Source organism: Ranitomeya variabilis, chromosome 3, assembly GCF_051348905.1.
Source record: "Ranitomeya variabilis isolate aRanVar5 chromosome 3, aRanVar5.hap1, whole genome shotgun sequence".
Lineage (NCBI taxonomy): Eukaryota > Metazoa > Chordata > Amphibia > Anura > Dendrobatidae > Ranitomeya > Ranitomeya variabilis.
In genome coordinates this window covers 77,665,568-77,687,236 of record NC_135234.1, presented here as the reverse complement: position 1 = coordinate 77,687,236, position 21,669 = coordinate 77,665,568, and the positions used below count along the sequence as shown (strand labels likewise).

The following is a 21,669-nucleotide window of genomic DNA, read 5'->3' as shown; positions in this document are numbered from 1 at the left end:
AAAAAAAACAAGCTGCTTACTTTCAAAAACAGCACCACTCCTGTCCACAGGTTATGTGTGGTATTGCAGCTCTCCTTAACTGAGGTGAATAGAAACGAGCTGCAATAACATATTTTCTAGTCCTATACATTCCTATTAACTCTTAAATATTTTTTTGTGTGTTTGAGCTTTCATTTTTTCTTCTCTTGTTCCAAAACCCTTAACTTTTTATTTTTCCATAGACATAGATACATGAAGGCTTGTTTTTTTTTAGGGGGATGGTAACTTTGAATTACACCAGTCTTTTTACCATACAAATACCCAAAGAAAGTATCTACTGACAACTCAATGAATAATTTTAATCAAATTCATTTTATTTGTATTAAAAGGACATAACACAACAATTATCATTATTTAATTAGAATTTTAACCGTTAAAATAACTGAATATATATTATTTTTAAAAAATATAAAAAATATATATATATATATAAATATATAGCCTGTATGTGGGGGGCTGTGGTACACAAAAATGGACTGGCAACAAAAATGACAATAGACCAAATAAAGTGCTAATGCGATTACAATCAGGGTTATTTAAATATTAGAAGCACAGTCATAAACCGGCCATAATGTGCAAATATAATAACATATGCAGAAGAATTGGAGACAAAATTTACATATAAATAATACAAATGCAAGCACCTAATTGATATACTATTGGAAAAATTAAATAAACATATAAATATATGTGAGAGATGTACAATATAATAAAAAATATATAATAATTAATAATCCAAGTGAATATTTAACAAATGCAAAATGAATATATCTATATAATATATTAAAAAAAGCAAAAATAAATATCTATATATGTGTATATATATTTATAAATAATTGGTGAAATTAGTGAATCAACACAAAATTTGCAAAATCATATGTGAGAAAGCTAAAAAACAATCACTCTGAATGAATACATCAAGCAAATAACTGTGAGTATAAATAATAAAAAATATACATATATATATATATTGAAACGTATATATGTGCCAAAATGTGAATTGATATAATGTGAATTAATTAAATTGTAATCAATTGTATATCTATATTATTGCCATAATATGCATTTAACCCTCCAAATTCTAAAGTGCAGTAATAGTGTCATTAGTTATAACGCATTTCTTCAAGTTATGCACATGGTATGCAAAGGCATACACAGATGGAAGCCGGACCTTACCAAAAGGACGAGTGCACTGCAGCCCCCACACACACCACTCCACACACCACTTTTTACCATACAATACCTTAAACCATAATCAGGTTCCTCTCATCATGTTCTCATACACTTTATGCAGTTAATAGCACTCTGTGTCTGTACTGTTACATACTTAGGCAGTTAACTGGTTCATGCAGCTTTACATGAACACCCGAGCCTTACACTATGGCTGGTCCGAACAACGAAAGCAATTGTTACCATCCACCTCTCGTGTCTCCCCTTTTCCTATAGGATGTAAGCTTGTGAGCAGGACCCTCATTCCTCCTGGTATCTATTTTGAACGGTGATTTCTGTTATGCTGTAATGTCTGTTGTCTGTACAAGTCCCCTCTATAATTTGTAAAGCGCTGCGGAATATGTTGGCACTATATAAATAAAATTATTATTATTATTATTATATAATGAACTGGAAAATGTAAAAAAAATCCAAGTGTGGTGAAAAGTAAAAAAAAAGAAAACACAGTTCCGTAATAGTTTTTTTGAGTTTTGTTTTTGCTGAGTTCACTATGTGGTTGCAGTGACTTTGCAACATGATTCTCCAAGTCTGTATGATTATGAGGATACAAAGCAGGTTCAATTTTTGTTTATTACTTTAGTAGTGAAAAAAAATGAAATTAGTAAAATTAAAAAACAACACATTTTGTTAACCCATTATCTACCAATGTCCTTTTTTTGGGACGCCTAATCTTTAGTTTCTAGCACCTAAGATTTTATAATTTTTATAACTAGGTCCAATTTTTTGTGTTGTGTTTGTAAAATGAATGTTTACAAAATAGGAAATCATGTCATTGTCATTTTTAATTGAATATTGGGACGCCCTTTTCTGAAAAATCCGTACTTGAAAAAATTTTGCAAATTATGCTTCTGATTCATTAGGACCCAAATCATTAAAAATCTGTCATATAAAAAAAAAAAAGAAAATAGCTAATTTGGCAAGTAATGGGCTAATTTCTTAAATACTGCTGTCAATTACTGATTATTGGCTTCCACTGGCAATGGATCGCTATGACAGTCAGGGGCCTGCGTGTCTGTCTTGTGATCACTTCTTGTGACATCCAGCCTGTGAGTGATTTTTACTATACACCACTATACTGTGATATTGCTGTATGTAGTAGAAGCGATCAGACAATTGCAGGTTCAAGTGCCTTAAAGGGAATAAGGAATAAAGTAAAATGTAAAGAAAAATATTTTAAAAAGTGTAAAAAAATAAAATAGATAAACAATAAAGAAATGTACAGTAGATAACAAAAAAATACACATATTTGGTAATCAGTATGAAGATCGGAAAAGTCCAATTTATCAAAATAAAAAAAATAATTAACCCAATCGGTATAATCTGTAAAAAGAAAAAAAAATGAATTGCCAGAATTTGGCTGCCGCAACTCCATAAAAAATGCATTAAGAAGTGATCACACTATTGTATCCACTCCAAAGTAGCATCAATAGAGACATCAGGTCACATTGCAAAAAATCTCCATTGACCAAAAAATAAAAATACTACGTGTTTTGAAAAATGGCAACTCGAGCTAATTTTTCTCTTTTTTTTTATGCGAATTTCTGAATTTTTCTCCACTGCACAAATAAAAAAAATAATTTGCAAGTTTAGTATTGCCGCAATTATACTGACCTGGAGAATCAAATTTCCAGGTCATTTTAACTGCTGAATGAACACTGAAAAACAAAACCCCAAAAAACAATTGTGGAATTGTCTTTTTTTGTTGCAGTTTTCCCTCACTTGGAATTTTTTTCACATTTTTCAGTACACCTTATAGTAAAATGAATGATAGCATTCAAAAGTCCCACAAGAAACAAGCCCTCGTATGATTTTGTCAGCGAGACTCCTACTTTTTCAGATTCATTCTCTTAGCCCTTTCAGGAACAGTTTAGAGTAGTTTACTTATCACCAGAGGCAGGATTACAATGACAGGTAACACCTCTATATACCGCAGGTAACACCTCTATATACCGCTGATAACACAGGATCCACCAGTCACAATAGGCGATATCGCAGTTTGTCCTACATTCACAATGATCTGTGTACACATTTATTAGATGCCTTAATACAAAAAATATATACATTGCAGGTAATGTACATGTATTGTTTCCTGAAACAAGACTGCTTCAAAGTGATGCATTATTATTAGTTCTTTAATGAATTGTGGTCAACCGTTTTAAAGTTTTTGTCTTTCATTTTTAGGCTAATAATCCTGGGGTCAAATGTTCTGCTCCCAAAATCACTCCATCATCTAATTCTACAATGTCCTGTGGAATATCACATCCTGTGTTTGAAGCTTCCACTGTAAGTTTCTCAATCACATTCAGTCAACTAATGTTTTTTCCAAAGTCATAAATTGAATAACCAGGAGCTTAACGTGTAATCGTGGTTTCAGGAGAACTTGCAGCAGAATGTTTGTGTCGTCCTTTACCTCCTCTTCCCTCTTCCTCCCCTCTAAACTCTCCACAGAACTTTATAAGCACCAACTTTCAGCTACTGTACTGTACTATCACAGTAAGGGCTCATTTGCACATCAGATTTTCACTATATGTGTTTTTTTCAGATAGCACTCTCACTTATGATAAATCTATGGGCCTGTTCACATGTCTATGATTTTTTTGATGATCGAGTGAATGGATGCTGAGTGTCGGATCAAACTTGGCAATGAAAGTTTATGCGTCTGTTAGAAAATCAGACGCCACAAGGATGCCATCCAAATGATGTCCGTTTTTCACAGTCTGATAGGAGTAGGTCGAGAAACATATTTTGTTTCTTATTAGAAAAAAATTGTTGAAACTCAGACCAAACTCTAATGGTAAGAACTGAAACATTGACCAAACTCAGATGAAGCTCTGCTCATAACACTGATGAAACTCGAACCAAACTCAGATGAAACTCTGATCTCAACACTGATGAAACTCGGACCAAACTCAGGTGAAACTCTGATCTTAATAACACTGATGAAACTCGAACCAAACTCTGATGAAACTCTGATCATAACACTGATGAAACTCGGACCAAACTCAGGTGAAACTCTGATCTTAGTAACACTGATGAAACTCGGACCAAATTCAGGGAAAACGCTGATCATAACACTAATGAAACTCGGACCAAACTCAGATGAAACTCTGATCATAACACTGATGAAACTCGGACCAAACTCAGATGAAACTCTGATCATATCACTCATGAAACTAGGACCAAACTCAGGTGAAACTCTGATCATAACAGTGATGAAACGCGGACCAAACTCAGATGAAACTCTGATCAACAACACTGATGAAACTCGGACCAAACTCAGGAGAAACTCTGATCAAAAGCACTAATGATACTCGGACCAAACTCAGATGAAACTCTGATCATAACACTAATGAAACTCGGACCAAATTTAGGTGAAACTCTGATCATAACACTGATGAAACTCGAACCAAACTCAGATGAACCTCTAATCAAAAACACTGATGAAACTCGGACCAAACTCAGATGAAACCCTGATTAATAACACTGATAAAACTTGGACCAAACTCAGATGAAACTTTGATCATAACACTGATAAAACTTGGACCAAACTCAGATGAAACTTTGATCATAACACTGATAAAACTTGGACCAAACTCAGATGAAACTCTGATCATAACACTGATAAAACTTGGACCAAACTCAGATGAAACTCTGATCATAACACTGATAAAACTTGGACCAAGCTCAGATGAAACTTTGATCATAACACTGATAAAACTTGGACCAAACTCAGATGAAACTCTGATCAAAAACACTAATGAAACTCGGACCAAACTCAGATGAAACTCTGATTAATATCACTGATAAAACTTGGACCAAACTCAGATGAAACTCTGATCAAAAACACTAATGAAACTCGGACCAAACTCAGATGAAACCCTGATTAATAACACTGATAAAACTTGGACCAAACTCAGATGAAACTTTGATCATAACACTGATAAAACTCGGACCAAACTCAGATGAAACTCTGATCACAAACACTGATGAAACTCGGACCAAACTCAGATGAAACCCTGATTAATAACACTGATAAAACTTGGACCAAACTCAGATGAAACTCTGATCAAAAACACTAATGAAACTCGGACCAAACTCAGATGAAACCCTGATTAATAACACTGATAAAACTTGGACCAAACTCAGATGAAACTTTGATCATAACACTGATAAAACTCGGACCAAACTCAGATGAAACTCTGATCAAAAACACTAATGAAACTCGGACCAAACTCAGATGAAACCCTGATTAATAACACTGATAAAACTTGGACCAAACTCAGATGAAACTTTGATCATAACACTGATAAAACTTGGACCAAACTCAGATGAAACTTTGATCATAACACTGATAAAACTTGGACCAAACTCAGATGAAACTCTGATCATAACACTGATAAAACTTGGACCAAACTCAGATGAAACTCTGATCAAAAACACTAATGAAACTCGGACCAAACTCAGATGAAACCCTGATTAATAACACTGATAAAACTTGGACCAAACTCAGATGAAACTTTGATCATAACACTGATAAAACTTGGACCAAACTCAGATGAAACTTTGATCATAACACTGATAAAACTTGGACCAAACTCAGATGAAACTTTGATCATAACACTGATAAAACTTGGACCAAACTCAGATGAAACTCTGATCAAAAACACTAATGAAACTCGGACCAAACTCAGATGAAACCCTGATTAATAACACTGATAAAACTTGGACCAAACTCAGATAAAACTTTGCTCATAACACTGATAAAACTTGGACCAAACTCAGATGAAACTCTGATCATAACACTGATAAAACTTGGACCAAGCTCAGATGAAACTTTGATCATAACACTGATAAAACTTGGACCAAACTCAGATGAAACTCTGATCAAAAACACTAATGAAACTCGGACCAAACTCAGATGAAACTCTGATTAATATCACTGATAAAACTTGGACCAAACTCAGATAAAACTTTGATCATAACACTGATAAAACTTGGACCAAACTCAGATAAAACTTTGATCATAACACTGATAAAACTTGGACCAAACTCAGATGAAACTCTGATCATAACACTGATAAAACTTGGACCAAGCTCAGATGAAACTTTGATCATAACACTGATAAAACTTGAACCAAACTCAGATGAAACTTTGATCATAACACTGATGAAACTCGGACCAAATTCAGATAAAATTCTGATTAAAAAAACTGATGAAGCTCTGACCAAACTCTAATGGTAAAAACTAGGGTTGAGCGAAACGGGTCGATCATTTTCAAAAGTCGCCGACTTTTGGCTAAGTCGGCGTCTCATGAAACCCGATCCGACCCCTGTGCTTGTCGGCCATGCGGTACGCGACTTTCGCGCCAAAGTCGCGTTTCAATGACGCGAAAAGCGCCATTTCTCAGCCAATGAAGGTGAACGCAGAGTGTGGGCAGCGTGATGACATAGATCCTGGTCCCCACCATCTTAGAGAAGGGCATTGCAGTGATTGGCTTGCTGTCTGCGGCGTCACAGGGGCTATAAAGGGGCGTTCCCGCCGACCGCCATCTTACTGCTGCTGATCTGAGCTTAGGGACAGGTTGCTGCCGCTTCGTCAGAAGCAGGGAGAGCGTTAGGCAGGGTCCACTAACCACCAAACCGCTTGTGCTGCAGCGATTTCCACTGTCCAACACCACCTTCGGTGTGCAGGGACTGTGGAAGCTATTTTTTTTTTTTTTCCCCTCAGCGCTGTAGCTCATTGGGCTGCCCTAGAAGGCTCCGTGATAGCTGTATTGCTGTGTGTGCGCCACTGTGGAAACCAACTGCTTTTTTCAAAGCACATATCCTCTTGTTCCTTCCTTTCTGCACAGCTATCTTTTTTGTTTGTCCACACTTTTTATTTAATTTGTGCATCAGTCCACTCCTATTGCTGCCTGCCATACCTGGCTTAGATTACTGCAGGGAGATAGTAATTGTAGGACAGTCCCTGTTTTTTTTTTGTTTTTTTTGTGGGAGATTAAGATTGGCATTTCTGCTACAGTGCCATCCCTGTGTGTGCCATCTCTCACTGAGTGGGCCATAGAAAGCCTATTTATTTTTTCCGTGATTTGTGTTCTAAATTCTACCTCAACACAAAAACACTACATCAATCAGTGGGAGAAAAATATTGGCCTCAGTCAGGGCTTGTGTGCCACTGCTGTGTGTGCTATCTCTCATTCAGTGGGCTATAGAAAGCCTATTTTATTTTTTTTTTTTTTTTATATTATTTGGTTTCTAAAGTCTCCCTGAAAAAAAAAAAAAAACCTAAAAAAACAGTGGGAGAGTAATATTGCCCTTTCCGGGGTGTGCCACCTCTCTCTCTCATTCAGTGGGCCATAGAAAGGCTATTTATTTTTTTTTTTTTTTTTTTTTAATATTATTTGGTTTCTAAAGTCTCCCTGAAAAAAAAAAAAAAAAACATAAAAAAACAGTGGGAGAGTAATATTGCCCTTTCAGCTTGTGTGCCAGTCTTGACTCCTGGGTGTGCCACCTCTCTCCCTCTCATTCAGTGGGCCATAGAAAGCCTATTTATTTTTTTTTTTAAATATTATTGGGTTTCTAAAGTCTCCCTTAAAAAACAAAAAATACATAAAAAAACAGTGGGAGAGTAATATTGCCCTTTCAGCTTGTGTGCCAGTCTTGACTCCTTGGTGTGCCACCTCTCTCTCTCATTCAGTGGGCCATAGAAAGGCTATTTTTTTTTTTGTTTTTTTAATATTATTTGGTTTCTAAAGTCTCCCTGAAAAAAAAAAAAAAACATAAAAAAACAGTGGGAGAGTAATATTGCCCTTTCAGCTTGTGTGCCAGGCTTGACTCCTGGGTGTGCCACCTCTCTCCCTTTCATTCAGTGGGCCATAGAAAGCCTATTTATTTATTTTTTTAAATATTATTGGGTTTCTAAAGTCTCCCTTAAAAAACAAAAAATACATAAAAAAACAGTGGGAGAGTAATATTGCCCTTTCAGCTTGTGTGCCAGTCTTGACTCCTGGGTGTGCCACCTCTCTCTCATTCAGTGGGCCATAGAAAGCATTTTTTTTTTTTTTCCTTGATTTGTGTTCTAAAATCTACCTCAACACAAAAACACTACATCAATCAGTGGGAGAAAAATATTGGCCTCAGTCAGGGCTTGTGTGCCACTGCTGTGTGTGCTATCTCTCATTCAGTGGGCTATAGAAAGCCTATTTATTTATTTATTTTTTTTCTTATTATTTGGTTTCTAAAGTCTCCCTGAAAAAAAAATAAAAATAAATAAAAAAACAGTGGGAGAGTAATATTGCCCTTTCAGCTTGTGTGCCAGTCTTGACTCCTGGGTGTGCCACCTCTCTCTCTCATTCAGTGGGCTATAGAAAGCCTATTTTTTTTTTTTTTTTTTTTAATATTATTTGGTTTCTAAAGTCTCCCTGAAATAAAAAAAAAACTTAAAAAAACAGTGGGAGAGTAATATTGCCCTTTCAGCTTGTGCGCCAGTCTTGACTCCTGGGTGTGCCACCTCTCTCTCTCTAATTGTGGGCCATAGAAAGCCTTTTTTTTTTTTTTTTTTTTAATATTATTTGGTTTCTAAAGTCTCCCTGAGAAAAAAAAATAAATAAATTAGGTGGGAGATTAATATTGACATTAGTGCTTGAGTGACAGTCCTGCGTGTGTGTCATCTCTGTGATTTTGTGCCACAGAAAACAGAGTGTGTAACATTGTGCCTGATTTTCCTTGTGGTCTCACCAACCTGTTAAGGGATATTGAAATCATACTGAAGTTATAGCTCACCGTGTAAGTTGTTTGACAGCAACAAATAAAGTTACTTTGGTTAAGATTTTAAAACAATGAGGAAGTCTGGTGCAAGAGGTCGTCGTGGGCGTTCATTGTCAGCTGGTAATGATGGTAGTGGTAGTGGAGCATCAGGTGGTCGTGGGGATAAAAATATTCCACCTAAGTCTGGAGCTGTGGAGCCAGTTTCATCGTCAGGCTACACAAGGCCTCCAACGCTCTCTTTTCTGGGAGTAGGAAAACCGCTTTTAAAGGCGGAGCAGCAACAGCAAGTTTTGGCTTACATTGCAGACTCAGCCTCTAGCTCTTTTGCCTCCTCTTCCGAAACTGGTAAATGTAAAAGCAGCGCGTCGCTTGTGGATGTTCACGGTCAGGGACAAGTCGCTTCCTTGTCCTCCTCAGCAAAAACTACAACAAGAGAGAAGGATGCAGCAGGCGACACAACGGGTCACTCCATGGAGCTCTTTACACATACCGTCCCTGGCTTAGAAAGTGAAACATTTAACAGGCCATGCCCATTACAAGTATATTCTGACATGGAGTGCACTGATGCACAGCCACAGCCAGAGTACTATGCTGCTCCTTTGACTCAGACCACCACATTGCCCTCTCAGGGTACAGATCCACAATCAGACCCTGATGAGACTATGTTGCCCCGCCACGAACGCTATACCACCGACCGACACAGTGACACAGACGAAGTTGCACACGAGCTCGAAGAGGAGGTAATAGATGACCCAGTTATTGACCCCGATTGGCAGCCATTGGGGGAACAGGGTGCAGGCGGCAGTAGTTCAGAAGCGGAGGTGGAGGAGGGGCCGCAGCAGGCATCAACATCGCAACAGGTTCCATCTGCCGGGCCCGTATCTGGCCCAAAACGCGTGTCAAAGCCAAAACCTGTTGGAGCACAGCGTTGCCATCCGGTTAAAGCTCAGTCTGCAATCCCTGAAAAGGGATCCGAGTCTAGGAAGAGTGCAGTCTGGCATTTTTTTAAACAACATCCAACTGATCAGCGCAAAGTCATCTGTCAAAAATGTTCAACTAGCTTAAGCAGAGGTCAGAATCTGAAAAGTCTAAATACTAGTTGCATGCATAGACACTTAACCACCATGCATTTTCAAGCCTGGACTAACTACCAAACGTCCCTCAAGGTTGTAGCACCCTCGGCCAATGAAGCTAGTCAGCAACGCAACATCCCTTCCGTCACTGTAAGGCCACCATTTTCCGCACCACCGGCAGTATCTGTGCAGGTTTCTTTGCCAGCCAAAAGCAGTCAGGGTCAGGGAATCACCAGTTTTGTAGGAGGAAATATTGCATCTAGGGCACCGGCGGAAACAATACCGTCTCCAACCGTCTCTCAGTCTGCCATGTACACCGGCACACCCGAAAGTTCCACGATCTCCAGCTCTCCAGTCCAGCTCACCCTACATGAGACTCTGGTTAGAAAAAGGAAGTACTTATCCTCGCATCCGCGTACACAGTGTTTTAACGCCCACATAGCTAGACTAATCTCGTTAGAGATGATGCCCTACCGGTTAGTTGAAAGCGAAGCTTTCAAAGCCCTGATGGAGTACGCTGAACCACGATACGAGCTACCCAGTCAACACTTTTTTTCCAGAAAAGCCATCCCAGCCCTGCACCAGCATGTTAAACAGCGCATCGTCCATGCACTCAGGCAATCTGTGAGTACAAAGGTGCACCTGACTACAGATGCATGGACCAGTAGGCATGGCCAGGGACGTTATGTGTCCATCACGGCACACTGGGTGAATGTGGTGGATGCAGGGTCCACAGGCGACATCAATTTAGGGACAGTTGTGCCTAGCCCACGGTCTAGGAAACAGTTGGCTGTAGGCGTTCGCACCCCCTCCTCCTCCTCCTCCTCGTCCTCCTGCAGAAGCTACAGCTCTTCCACAGAACGCAGTCTGCCAACCACTCCATTGGCAGATGACACTGTTGCACACCAGTTGTCCCATTATGGGCCAGCTACTGCCAAGCGTCAGCAGGCTGTATTGGCTATGAAGTGCTTGGGCGACAACAGACACACCGCGGAAGTTCTGTCCGAGTTCTTGCAACAAGAAACGCAGTCGTGGCTGGGCACAGTAGATCTTGAGGCAGGCAAGGTAGTGAGTGATAACGGAAGGAATTTCATGGCTGCCATCTCCCTTTCCCAACTGAAACACATTCCTTGCCTGGCTCACACCTTAAACCTGGTGGTGCAGTGCTTATTGAAAACTTATCCTGGGTTCTCCGACCTGCTCCTCAAAGTGCGTGCACTTTGCTCACATATCCGACGTTCGCCTGTACACGCCAGCCGTATGCAGACCTATCAGCGGTCTTTGAACCTTCCCCAGCATTGCCTAATCATAGACGTTGCAACAAGGTGGAACTCAACACTGCACATGCTTCAGAGACTGTGCGAACAGAGGCGTGCTGTTATTTATTTGTGGGAGGATACACGGGCAGGCAGTAGGATGGCAGACATGGAGTTGTCAGGTGTGCAGTGGTCTAAGATACAAGACATGTGTCAAGTCCTTCAGTGTTTTGAGGAATGCACACGGCTGGTTAGTGCAGACAACGCCGTAATAAGCATGAGCATCCCCCTAATGCGTCTGCTGATGCAAAGTTTGACGCACATAAAGGAGCAGGCGTCTGCACCAGAGGAAGAGGAAAGCCTTGATGACAGTCAGCCATTGTCTGGTCAGGGCAGTGTACAGGACGAGGTAGCGGGCGAAGAGGAGGTGGAGGACGAGGAGGATGATGGGGATGAGTATATTTTTAATGCCGAACCTTTCCCGGGGGCACAGGAAATTGGTTGCGTGTCACGGCCGGGTTCTGGTTTTTTGAGGGACACAAGTGACGTAGATTTGCCTGCAACTGCCCCTCAACCAATCACAACCGGAGATTTGACAACTGGAACTTTGGCCCACATGACGGATTATGCCTTACGTATCCTAAAAAGGGACACACGCATTACGAAAATGATGAACGATGACGATTACTGGTTGGCCTGCCTCCTTGATCCACGCTATAAAGGCAAATTGCAAAATATTATGCCACATGAGAACTTGGAACTAATATTAGCAACCAAACAATCAACTCTTGTTGACCGTTTGCTTCAGGCATTCCCAGCACACAGCGCACGTGATCGTTCTCACACGAGCTCCAGGGGGCAGCAGACTAGGAGTGTTAGGGGTGCACACATCAGAAGTGGCGTTGGACAGAGGGGTTTTCTGACCAGGTTGTGGAGTGATTTTGCTATGACCGCAGACAGGACAGGTACTGCTGCATCAATTGAAAGTGACAGGAGACAACATTTGTCCAGTATGGTTACTAACTATTTTTCATCCCTTATCGATGTTCTCCCTCAACCGTCATTCCCATTTGATTACTGGGCCTCCAAATTAGACACCTGGCCAGAATTGGCAGAATATGCATTGCAGGAGCTTGCTTGCCCGGCAGCAAGTGTCCTATCAGAAAGAGTATTCAGTGCTGCAGGTTCAATATTAACCGAAAAAAGGACTCGTCTGGCTACCCAAAATGTTGACGATCTAACATTCATTAAAATGAACCACAACTGGATTTCGAAATCTTTTGCCCCACCTTGCCCGGCCGACACCTAGCTTTCCTATGAAAGGCTCTTGCCTGTGAATTACTTTTCTAATGTCTAATTTGCTGCAGCTGATTGTACAGCATACGACATGTTTACACCTCCCTAAATGGCCAAACTCCCCACACGGGGCCGTGGTATCGCGACTTGGCGCAAGCACCCGTGAGACTGCTGTTTGTCTGAAGAGGTGGGTGTGCTCGCTTTTGGTTGACGGCATTGCTACTGGGTCCCTCATAGTACAATGTAGTGTCTCTGGCGGTGGTGGTGCGCACCCAACGTCAGACACACCGTTGTAACATGAGGGGCCCTGGGGCGGTCCCGCCGGCCTCTAGAGAGTTCCCCCCTACCCCAGCTCAAAATGTGCTCTACCACATGCAAAATTATGTCGCACAGCTCCACCAATCTTTAGTCTATTCGCTGACATCATTCAATGTCTGGCACTGACAATACAAATTTGTAGACATCTATGATGCAACTTAAAGTAGTCTGTGTCTGTGTCCTATATTGGCACCATTAAATAGTTACTGCCAAATTACTATGTCAGAAACTCAGCAGATGAGCCCACCCCTGTACCTAAGTATGCCACCTTTTTTTTTGTTTTGGTTGTTTTGCGAGACATTAACATCTATTTATATTTTGGGAGTACTGGGACAGACACTCCTTGCACTACTCCTCCACTCACCACCAAGCTGCCCGTGTATCCATGTAACCGCTGTAAAACTGCCATGAGCCTATTGTTTGTTATTTTAGGCCTTTGAAGCCTGTCTGCGGTCCCTCCTTCCACTAGTCCTCCACTGACCAGACCACTGCTGCCCGTGTACCCCTGGAACCAATTATAAAGTGCCTACAGCCAGCCCATTTTTTTATGTTAGGCCTTTGAAGCCTGTCTGCGGTCCCTCCTTCCACTAGTCCTCCACTGACCAGACCACTGCTGCCCGTGTACCCCTGGAACCAATTATAAAGTGCCTACAGCCAGCCCATTTTTTTATGTTAGGCCTTTGAAGCCTGTCTGCGGTCCCTCCTTCCACTAGTCCTCCACTGACCAGACCACTGCTGCCCGTGTACCCCTGGAACCAATTATAAAGTGCCTACAGCCAGCCCATTTTTTTATGTTAGGCCTTTGAAGCCTGTCTGCGGTCCCTCCTTCCACTAGTCCTCCACTGGCCAGACCACTGCTGCCCGTGTACCCCTGGAACCAATTATAAAGTGCCTACAGCCAGCCCATTTTTTTATGTTAGGCCTTTGAAGCCTGTCTGCGGTCCCTCCTTCCACTAGTCCTCCACTGACCAGACCACTGCTGCCCGTGTACCCCTGGAACCAATTATAAAGTGCCTACAGCCAGCCCATTTTTTTATGTTAGGCCTTTGAAGCCTGTCTGCGGTCCCTCCTTCCACTAGTCCTCCACTGGCCAGACCACTGCTGCCCGTGTACCCCTGGAACCAATTATAAAGTGCCTACAGCCAGCCCATTTTTTTATGTTAGGCCTTTGAAGCCTGTCTGCGGTCCCTCCTTCCACTAGTCCTCCACTGGCCAGACCACTGCTGCCCGTGTACCCCTGGAACCAATTATAAAGTGCCTACAGCCAGCCCATTTTTTTATGTTAGGCCTTTGAAGCCTGTCTGCGGTCCCTCCTTCCACTAGTCCTCCACTGACCAGACCACTGCTGCCCGTGTACCCCTGGAACCAATTATAAAGTGCCTACAGCCAGCCCGTTTTTTTATGTTAGGCCTTTGAAGCCTGTCTGCGGTCCCTCCTTCCACTAGTCCTCCACTGGCCAGACCACTGCTGCCCGTGTACCCCTGGAACCAATTATAAAGTGCCTACAGCCAGCCCATTTTCTTATGTTAGGCCTTTGAAGCCTGTCTGCGGTCCCTACTTTAAATACTCCTCCACTGACCACCAAGCTGCCTGCCCGTGTATCCATGTAACCGCTGTAAAACTGCCATGAGCCTATTGTTTGTTATGTTAGGCCTTTGATAGCCTGTCTGCGGTCCCTACTTTAAATACTCCTCCACTCACCACCAAGCTGCCTGCCCGTCTATCCATGTAACCGCTGTAAAACTGCAATGAGCCTATTGTTTGTTATTTTAGGCCTTTGAAGCCTGTCTGCGGTCCCTCCTTCCACTAGTCCTCCACTGACCAGACCACTGCTGCCCGTGTACCCCTGGAACCAATTATAAAGTGCCTACAGCCAGCCCATTTTTTTATGTTAGGCCTTTGAAGCCTGTCTGCGGTCCCTCCTTCCACTAGTCCTCCACTGACCAGACCACTGCTGCCCGTGTACCCCTGGAACCAATTATAAAGTGCCTACAGCCAGCCCATTTTTTTATGCTAGGCCTTTGAAGCCTGTCTGCGGTCCCTCCTTCCACTAGTCCTCCACTGACCAGACCACTGCTGCCCGTGTACCCCTGGAACCAATTATAAAGTGCCTACAGCCAGCCCATTTTTTTATGTTAGGCCTTTGAAGCCTGTCTGCGGTCCCTCCTTCCACTAGTCCTCCACTGGCCAGACCACTGCTGCCCGTGTACCCCTGGAACCAATTATAAAGTGCCTACAGCCAGCCCATTTTTTTATGTTAGGCCTTTGAAGCCTGTCTGCGGTCCCTCCTTCCACTAGTCCTCCACTGACCAGACCACTGCTGCCCGTGTACCCCTGGAACCAATTACAAAGTGCCTACAGCCAGCCCATTTTTTTATGTTAGGCCTTTGAAGCCTGTCTGCGGTCCCTCCTTCCACTAGTCCTCCACTGGCCAGACCACTGCTGCCCGTGTACCCCTGGAACCAATTATAAAGTGCCTACAGCCAGCCCATTTTTTTATGTTAGGCCTTTGAAGCCTGTCTGCGGTCCCTCCTTCCACAAGTCCTCCACTGGCCAGACCACTGCTGCCCGTGTACCCCTGGAACCAATTATAAAGTGCCTACAGCCAGCCCATTTTTTTATGTTAGGCCTTTGAAGCCTGTCTGCGGTCCCTCCTTCCACTAGTCCTCCACTGACCAGACCACTGCTGCCCGTGTACCCCTGGAACCAATTATAAAGTGCCTACAGCCAGCCCGTTTTTTTATGTTAGGCCTTTGAAGCCTGTCTGCGGTCCCTCCTTCCACTAGTCCTCCACTGGCCAGACCACTGCTGCCCGTGTACCCCTGGAACCAATTATAAAGTGCCTACAGCCAGCCCATTTTCTTATGTTAGGCCTTTGAAGCCTGTCTGCGGTCCCTACTTTAAATACTCCTCCACTGACCACCAAGCTGCCTGCCCGTGTATCCATGTAACCGCTGTAAAACTGCCATGAGCCTATTGTTTGTTATGTTAGGCCTTTGATAGCCTGTCTGCGGTCCCTACTTTAAATACTCCTCCACTCACCACCAAGCTGCCTGCCCGTCTATCCATGTAACCGCTGTAAAACTGCAATGAGCCTATTGTTTGTTATTTTAGGCCTTTGAAGCCTGTCTGCGGTCCCTCCTTCCACTAGTCCTCCACTGACCAGACCACTGCTGCCCGTGTACCCCTGGAACCAATTATAAAGTGCCTACAGCCAGCCCATTTTTTTATGTTAGGCCTTTGAAGCCTGTCTGCGGTCCCTCCTTCCACTAGTCCTCCACTGACCAGACCACTGCTGCCCGTGTACCCCTGGAACCAATTATAAAGTGCCTACAGCCAGCCCATTTTTTTATGTTAGGCCTTTGAAGCCTGTCTGCGGTCCCTCCTTCCACTAGTCCTCCACTGACCAGACCACTGCTGCCCGTGTACCCCTGGAACCAATTATAAAGTGCCTACAGCCAGCCCATTTTTTTATGTTAGGCCTTTGAAGCCTGTCTGCGGTCCCTCCTTCCACTAGTCCTCCACTGGCCAGACCACTGCTGCCCGTGTACCCCTGGAACCAATTATAAAGTGCCTACAGCCAGCCCATTTTTTTATGTTAGGCCTTTGAAGCCTGTCTGCGGTCCCTCCTTCCACTAGTCCTCCACTGACCAGACCACTGCTGCCCGTGTACCCCTGGAACCAATTATAAAGTGCCTACAGCCAGCCCATTTTTTTATGTTAGGCCTTTGAAGCCTGTCTGCGGTCCCTCCTTCCACTAGTCCTCCACTGGCCAGACCACTGCTGCCCGTGTACCCCTGGAACCAATTATAAAGTGCCTACAGCCAGCCCATTTTTTTATGTTAGGCCTTTGAAGCCTGTCTGCGGTCCCTCCTTCCACTAGTCCTCCACTGGCCAGACCACTGCTGCCCGTGTACCCCTGGAACCAATTATAAAGTGCCTACAGCCAGCCCATTTTTTTATGTTAGGCCTTTGAAGCCTGTCTGCGGTCCCTCCTTCCACTAGTCCTCCACTGACCAGACCACTGCTGCCCGTGTACCCCTGGAACCAATTATAAAGTGCCTACAGCCAGCCCGTTTTTTTATGTTAGGCCTTTGAAGCCTGTCGGCGGTCCCTCCTTCCACTAGTCCTCCACTGGCCAGACCACTGCTGCCCGTGTACCCCTGGAACCAATTATAAAGTGCCTACAGCCAGCCCATTTTCTTATGTTAGGCCTTTGAAGCCTGTCTGCGGTCCCTACTTTAAATACTCCTCCACTGACCACCAAGCTGCCTGCCCGTGTATCCATGTAACCGCTGTAAAACTGCCATGAGCCTATTGTTTGTTATGTTAGGCCTTTGATAGCCTGTCTGCGGTCCCTACTTTAAATACTCCTCCACTCACCACCAAGCTGCCTGCCCGTCTATCCATGTAACCGCTGTAAAACTGCAATGAGCCTATTGTTTGTTATTTTAGGCCTTTGATAGCCTGTCTGCGGCCCCTACTTGCAATACTCCTCCACTGACCACAATGCTGCCTGGAGTGCCTGCCTGTGTATCCATGTAACCGATGTAAAACTGCCATGACTGCCTACTGTTTGTTATTTTAGGCCTTTGATAGCCTGTCTGCGGCCCCTACTTGCAATACTCCTCCACTGACCACAATGCTGCCTGGAGTGCCTGCCTGTGTATCCATGTAACCGATGTAAAACTGCCATGACTGCCTACTGTTTGTTATTTTAGGCCTTTGATAGCCTGTCTGCGGCCCCTACTTGCAATACTCCTCCACTGACCACAATGCTGCCTGGAGTGCCTGCCTGTGTATCCATGTAACCGATGTAAAACTGCCATGACTGCCTACTGTTTGTTATTTTAGGCCTTTGATAGCCTGTCTGCGGCCCCTACTTGCAATACTCCTCCACTGACCACAATGCTGCCTGGAGTGCCTGCCTGTGTATCCATGTAACCGATGTAAAACTGCCATGACTGCCTACTGTTTGTTATTTTAGGCCTTTGATAGCCTGTCTGCGGCCCCTACTTGCAATACTCCTCCACTGACCACAATGCTGCCTGGAGTGCCTGCCTGTGTATCCATGTAACCGATGTAAAACTGCCATGACTGCCTACTGTTTGTTATTTTAGGCCTTTGATAGCCTGTCTGCGGCCCCTACTTGCAATACTCCTCCACTGACCACAATGCTGCCTGGAGTGCCTGCCTGTGTATCCATGTAACCGATGTAAAACTGCCATGACTGCCTACTGTTTGTTATTTTAGGCCTTTGATAGCCTGTCTGCGGCCCCTACTTGCAATACTCCTCCACTGACCACAATGCTGCCTGGAGTGCCTGCCTGTGTATCCATGTAACCGATGTAAAACTGCCATGACTGCCTACTGTTTGTTATTTTAGGCCTTTGATAGCCTGTCTGCGGCCCCTACTTGCAATACTCCTCCACTGACCACAATGCTGCCTGGAGTGCCTGCCTGTGTATCCATGTAACCGATGTAAAACTGCCATGACTGCCTACTGTTTGTTATTTTAGGCCTTTGATAGCCTGTCTGCAGCCCCTACTTGCAATACTCCTACACTGACCACACCAATGCTGCCCGTGTACCCCTGGAACCTATTTAAAAGTTCATAGAGCCTAGTTATATATTTTATTTACTATTAATAAGGCCATGATGGACTACGCTGTACCACGCTACAAGCTAACCAGTCGACACTTCTTTTGCGAGAAAAGCCATCCCAACCCTCCACCAGCATGTAGAAGACCGCATTGTCCATGCACTCTGGCAATCTGTGAGTACAAAGGTGCACCTGACAACAGACGCATGGACCTGTAGGCATGGCCACGGAAGATTACGTGTCCATTACGGCGCAATGGGTTAATGTGGTGGATGCATGGTCCACAGGGGACAGCCTACTAAGTCTGTCTGCAGTCCCTAATTCAAATTGTCCTCCACTGTCTAAATCGGAGCTTCCACCTTCTGGCTTTCGGCCTATAGTATCAGAAATTAAACTGCATTTGGCCTTCAACTTTGGTTAGGGCCTACTAACGGCTTCTGCCCCTCCCTGGTGTTGCCCTCAACTAAATAAAGCTGAGCTTCAACCTTCTGCTCCAAATTACCATTTTAAAAAATGCAATAGGCTTTTCCGGCCTACTAAAGGTGTCTGTCTGTGTGCCCCTGCCTGGTGTTGTCCTCAACTAAATAAAGCTGAGCTTCAACCTTCTGCTCCAAATTACCATTTTAAAAAATGCAATAGGCTTTTCCGGCCTACTAAAGGTGTCTGTCTGTGTGCCCCTGCCTGGTGTTGCCCTCAACTAAATAAAGCTGAGCTTCAACCTTCTGCTCCAAATTACCATTTTAAAAAATGCAATAGGCTTTTCCGGCCTACTAAAGGTGTCTGTCTGTGTGCCCCTGCCTGGTGTTGTCCTCAACTAAATAAAGCTGAGCTTCAACCTTCTGCTCCAAATTACCATTTTAAAAAATGCAATAGGCTTTTCCGGCCTACTAAAGGTGTCTGTCTGTGTGCCCCTGCCTGGTGTTGTCCTCAACTAAATAAAGCTGAGCTTCAACCTTCCGGCTCTCATTAAGTGGTTTAAAAAAAAAAAAATGGTGGTTAGGGCCTACTAACGGCTTCTGCCCCTCCCTGGTGTTGCCCTCAATTAAATAAAGCTGAGCTTCAACCTTCTGCTCCAAATTACCATTTTAAAAAATGCAATAGGCTTTTCCGGCCTACTAAAGGTGTCTGTCTGTGTGCCCCTGCCTGGTGTTGCCCTCAACTAAATAAAGCTGAGCTTCAACCTTCTGCTCCAAATTACCATTTTAAAAAATGCAATAGGCTTTTCCGGCCTACTAAAGGTGTCTGTCTGTGTGCCCCTGCCTGGTGTTGTCCTCAACTAAATAAAGCTGAGCTTCAACCTTCTGCTCCAAATTACCATTTTAAAAAATGCAATAGGCTTTTCCGGCCTACTAAAGGTGTCTGTCTGTGTGCCCCTGCCTGGTGTTGTCCTCAACTAAATAAAGCTGAGCTTCAACCTTCCGGCTCTCATTAAGTGGTTTTAAAAAAAAAAAATGGTGGTTAGGGCCTACTAACGGCTTCTGCCCCTCCCTGGTGTTGCCCTCAACTAAATAAAGCTGAGCTTCAACCTTCTGCTGCAAATTACCATTTTAAAAAATGCAATAGGCTTTTCCGGCCTACTAAAGGTGTCTGTCTGTGTGCCCCTGCCTGGTGTTGTCCTCAACTAAATAAAGCTGAGCTTCAACCTTCCGGCTCTCATTAAGTGGTTTTAAAAAAAAAAAATGGTGGTTAGGGCCTACTAACGGCTTCTGCCCCTCCCTGGTGTTGCCCTCAACTAAATAAAGCTGAGCTTCAACCTTCTGCTCCAAATTACCATTTTAAAAAATGCAATAGGCTTTTCCGGCCTACTAAAGGTGTCTGTCTGTGTGCCCCTGCCTGGTGTTGTCCTCAACTAAATAAAGCTGAGCTTCAACCTTCCGGCTCTCATTAAGTGGTTTTAAAAAAAAAAAATGGTGGTTAGGGCCTACTAACGGCTTCTGCCCCTCCCTGGTGTTGCCCTCAACTAAATAAAGCTGAGCTTCAACCTTCTGCTCCAAATTACCATTTTAAAAAATGCAATAGGCTTTTCCGGCCTACTAAAGGTGTCTGTCTGTGTGCCCCTGCCTGGTGTTGTCCTCAACTAAATAAAGCTGAGCTTCAACCTTCTGCTCCAAATTACCATTTTAAAAAATGCAATAGGCTTTTCCGGCCTACTAAAGGTGTCTGTCTGTGTGCCCCTGCCTGGTGTTGTCCTCAACTAAATAAAGCTGAGCTTCAACCTTCTGCTCCAAATTACCATTTTAAAAAATGCAATAGGCTTTTCCGGCCTACTAAAGGTGTCTGTCTGTGTGCCCCTGCCTGGTGTTGTCCTCAACTAAATAAAGCTGAGCTTCAACCTTCCGGCTCTCATTAAGTGGTTTTAAAAAAAAAAAATGGTGGTTAGGGCCTAGTTAGGGCCTACTAACGGCTTCTGCCCCTCCCTGGTGTTGCCCTCAACTAAATAAAGCTGAGCTTCAACCTTCTGCTCCAAATTACCATTTTAAAAAATGCAATAGGCTTTTCCGGCCTACTAAAGGTGTCTGTCTGTGTGCCCCTGCCTGGTGTTGCCCTCAACTAAATAAAGCTGAGCTTCAACCTTCTGCTCCAAATTACCATTTTAAAAAATGCAATAGGCTTTTCCGGCCTACTAAAGGTGTCTGCCCCTCCCTGGTGTTGTCCTCAACTGAACAAAGCTGAGCTTCCACATTCTGGCTTTCGCCCTATACTATCAGATATTAAACTGCATTTGGCCTACTAGTGTGGTTAGGCCCTTGAAACAGTGTCTGCTGCTCTTGGGTTTGCTACTCCACTGAACAAAGCAATGCCGCCTGTTTAGTCCTGTTACCAATTTTGAACTGCATGTAGCCTACTTTATTCTTTGGCCCTATATCTGTTTCCTGCCCATTGCCCAGCCACTGCTAAATGAGTCTGCTGGTACATTGACCTAGACCACTACATTCCCCTTGTACTCTACACAGCCAGAATCTGACCCTGCTGAAAGTAAGGTTCCCCTTCCCGCATGTTATACCACCTTACACAGGGACAAAGAGGAAGGTGCAGATGAAAGTGCAGGTTCCTTCATCAGGTGGGGGGGCATACTCGTTGGCGACGT

The 21,669-nt window shown here is 43.6% G+C and overlaps 1 protein-coding gene across 1 annotated transcript in view; it reads left to right on the top strand.

Moving 5' to 3' along the window:
• Positions 1–21,669, top strand: part of ITGAE (integrin subunit alpha E) — a 179,764-nt gene that overhangs the window by 129,543 nt on the left and 28,552 nt on the right. Inside the window, exon 23 of the mRNA XM_077294231.1 lies at positions 3,451–3,552. Coding sequence (XP_077150346.1) covers positions 3,451–3,552 — 102 coding nt within the window. The remainder of the gene's footprint in view (positions 1–3,450; positions 3,553–21,669) is intronic.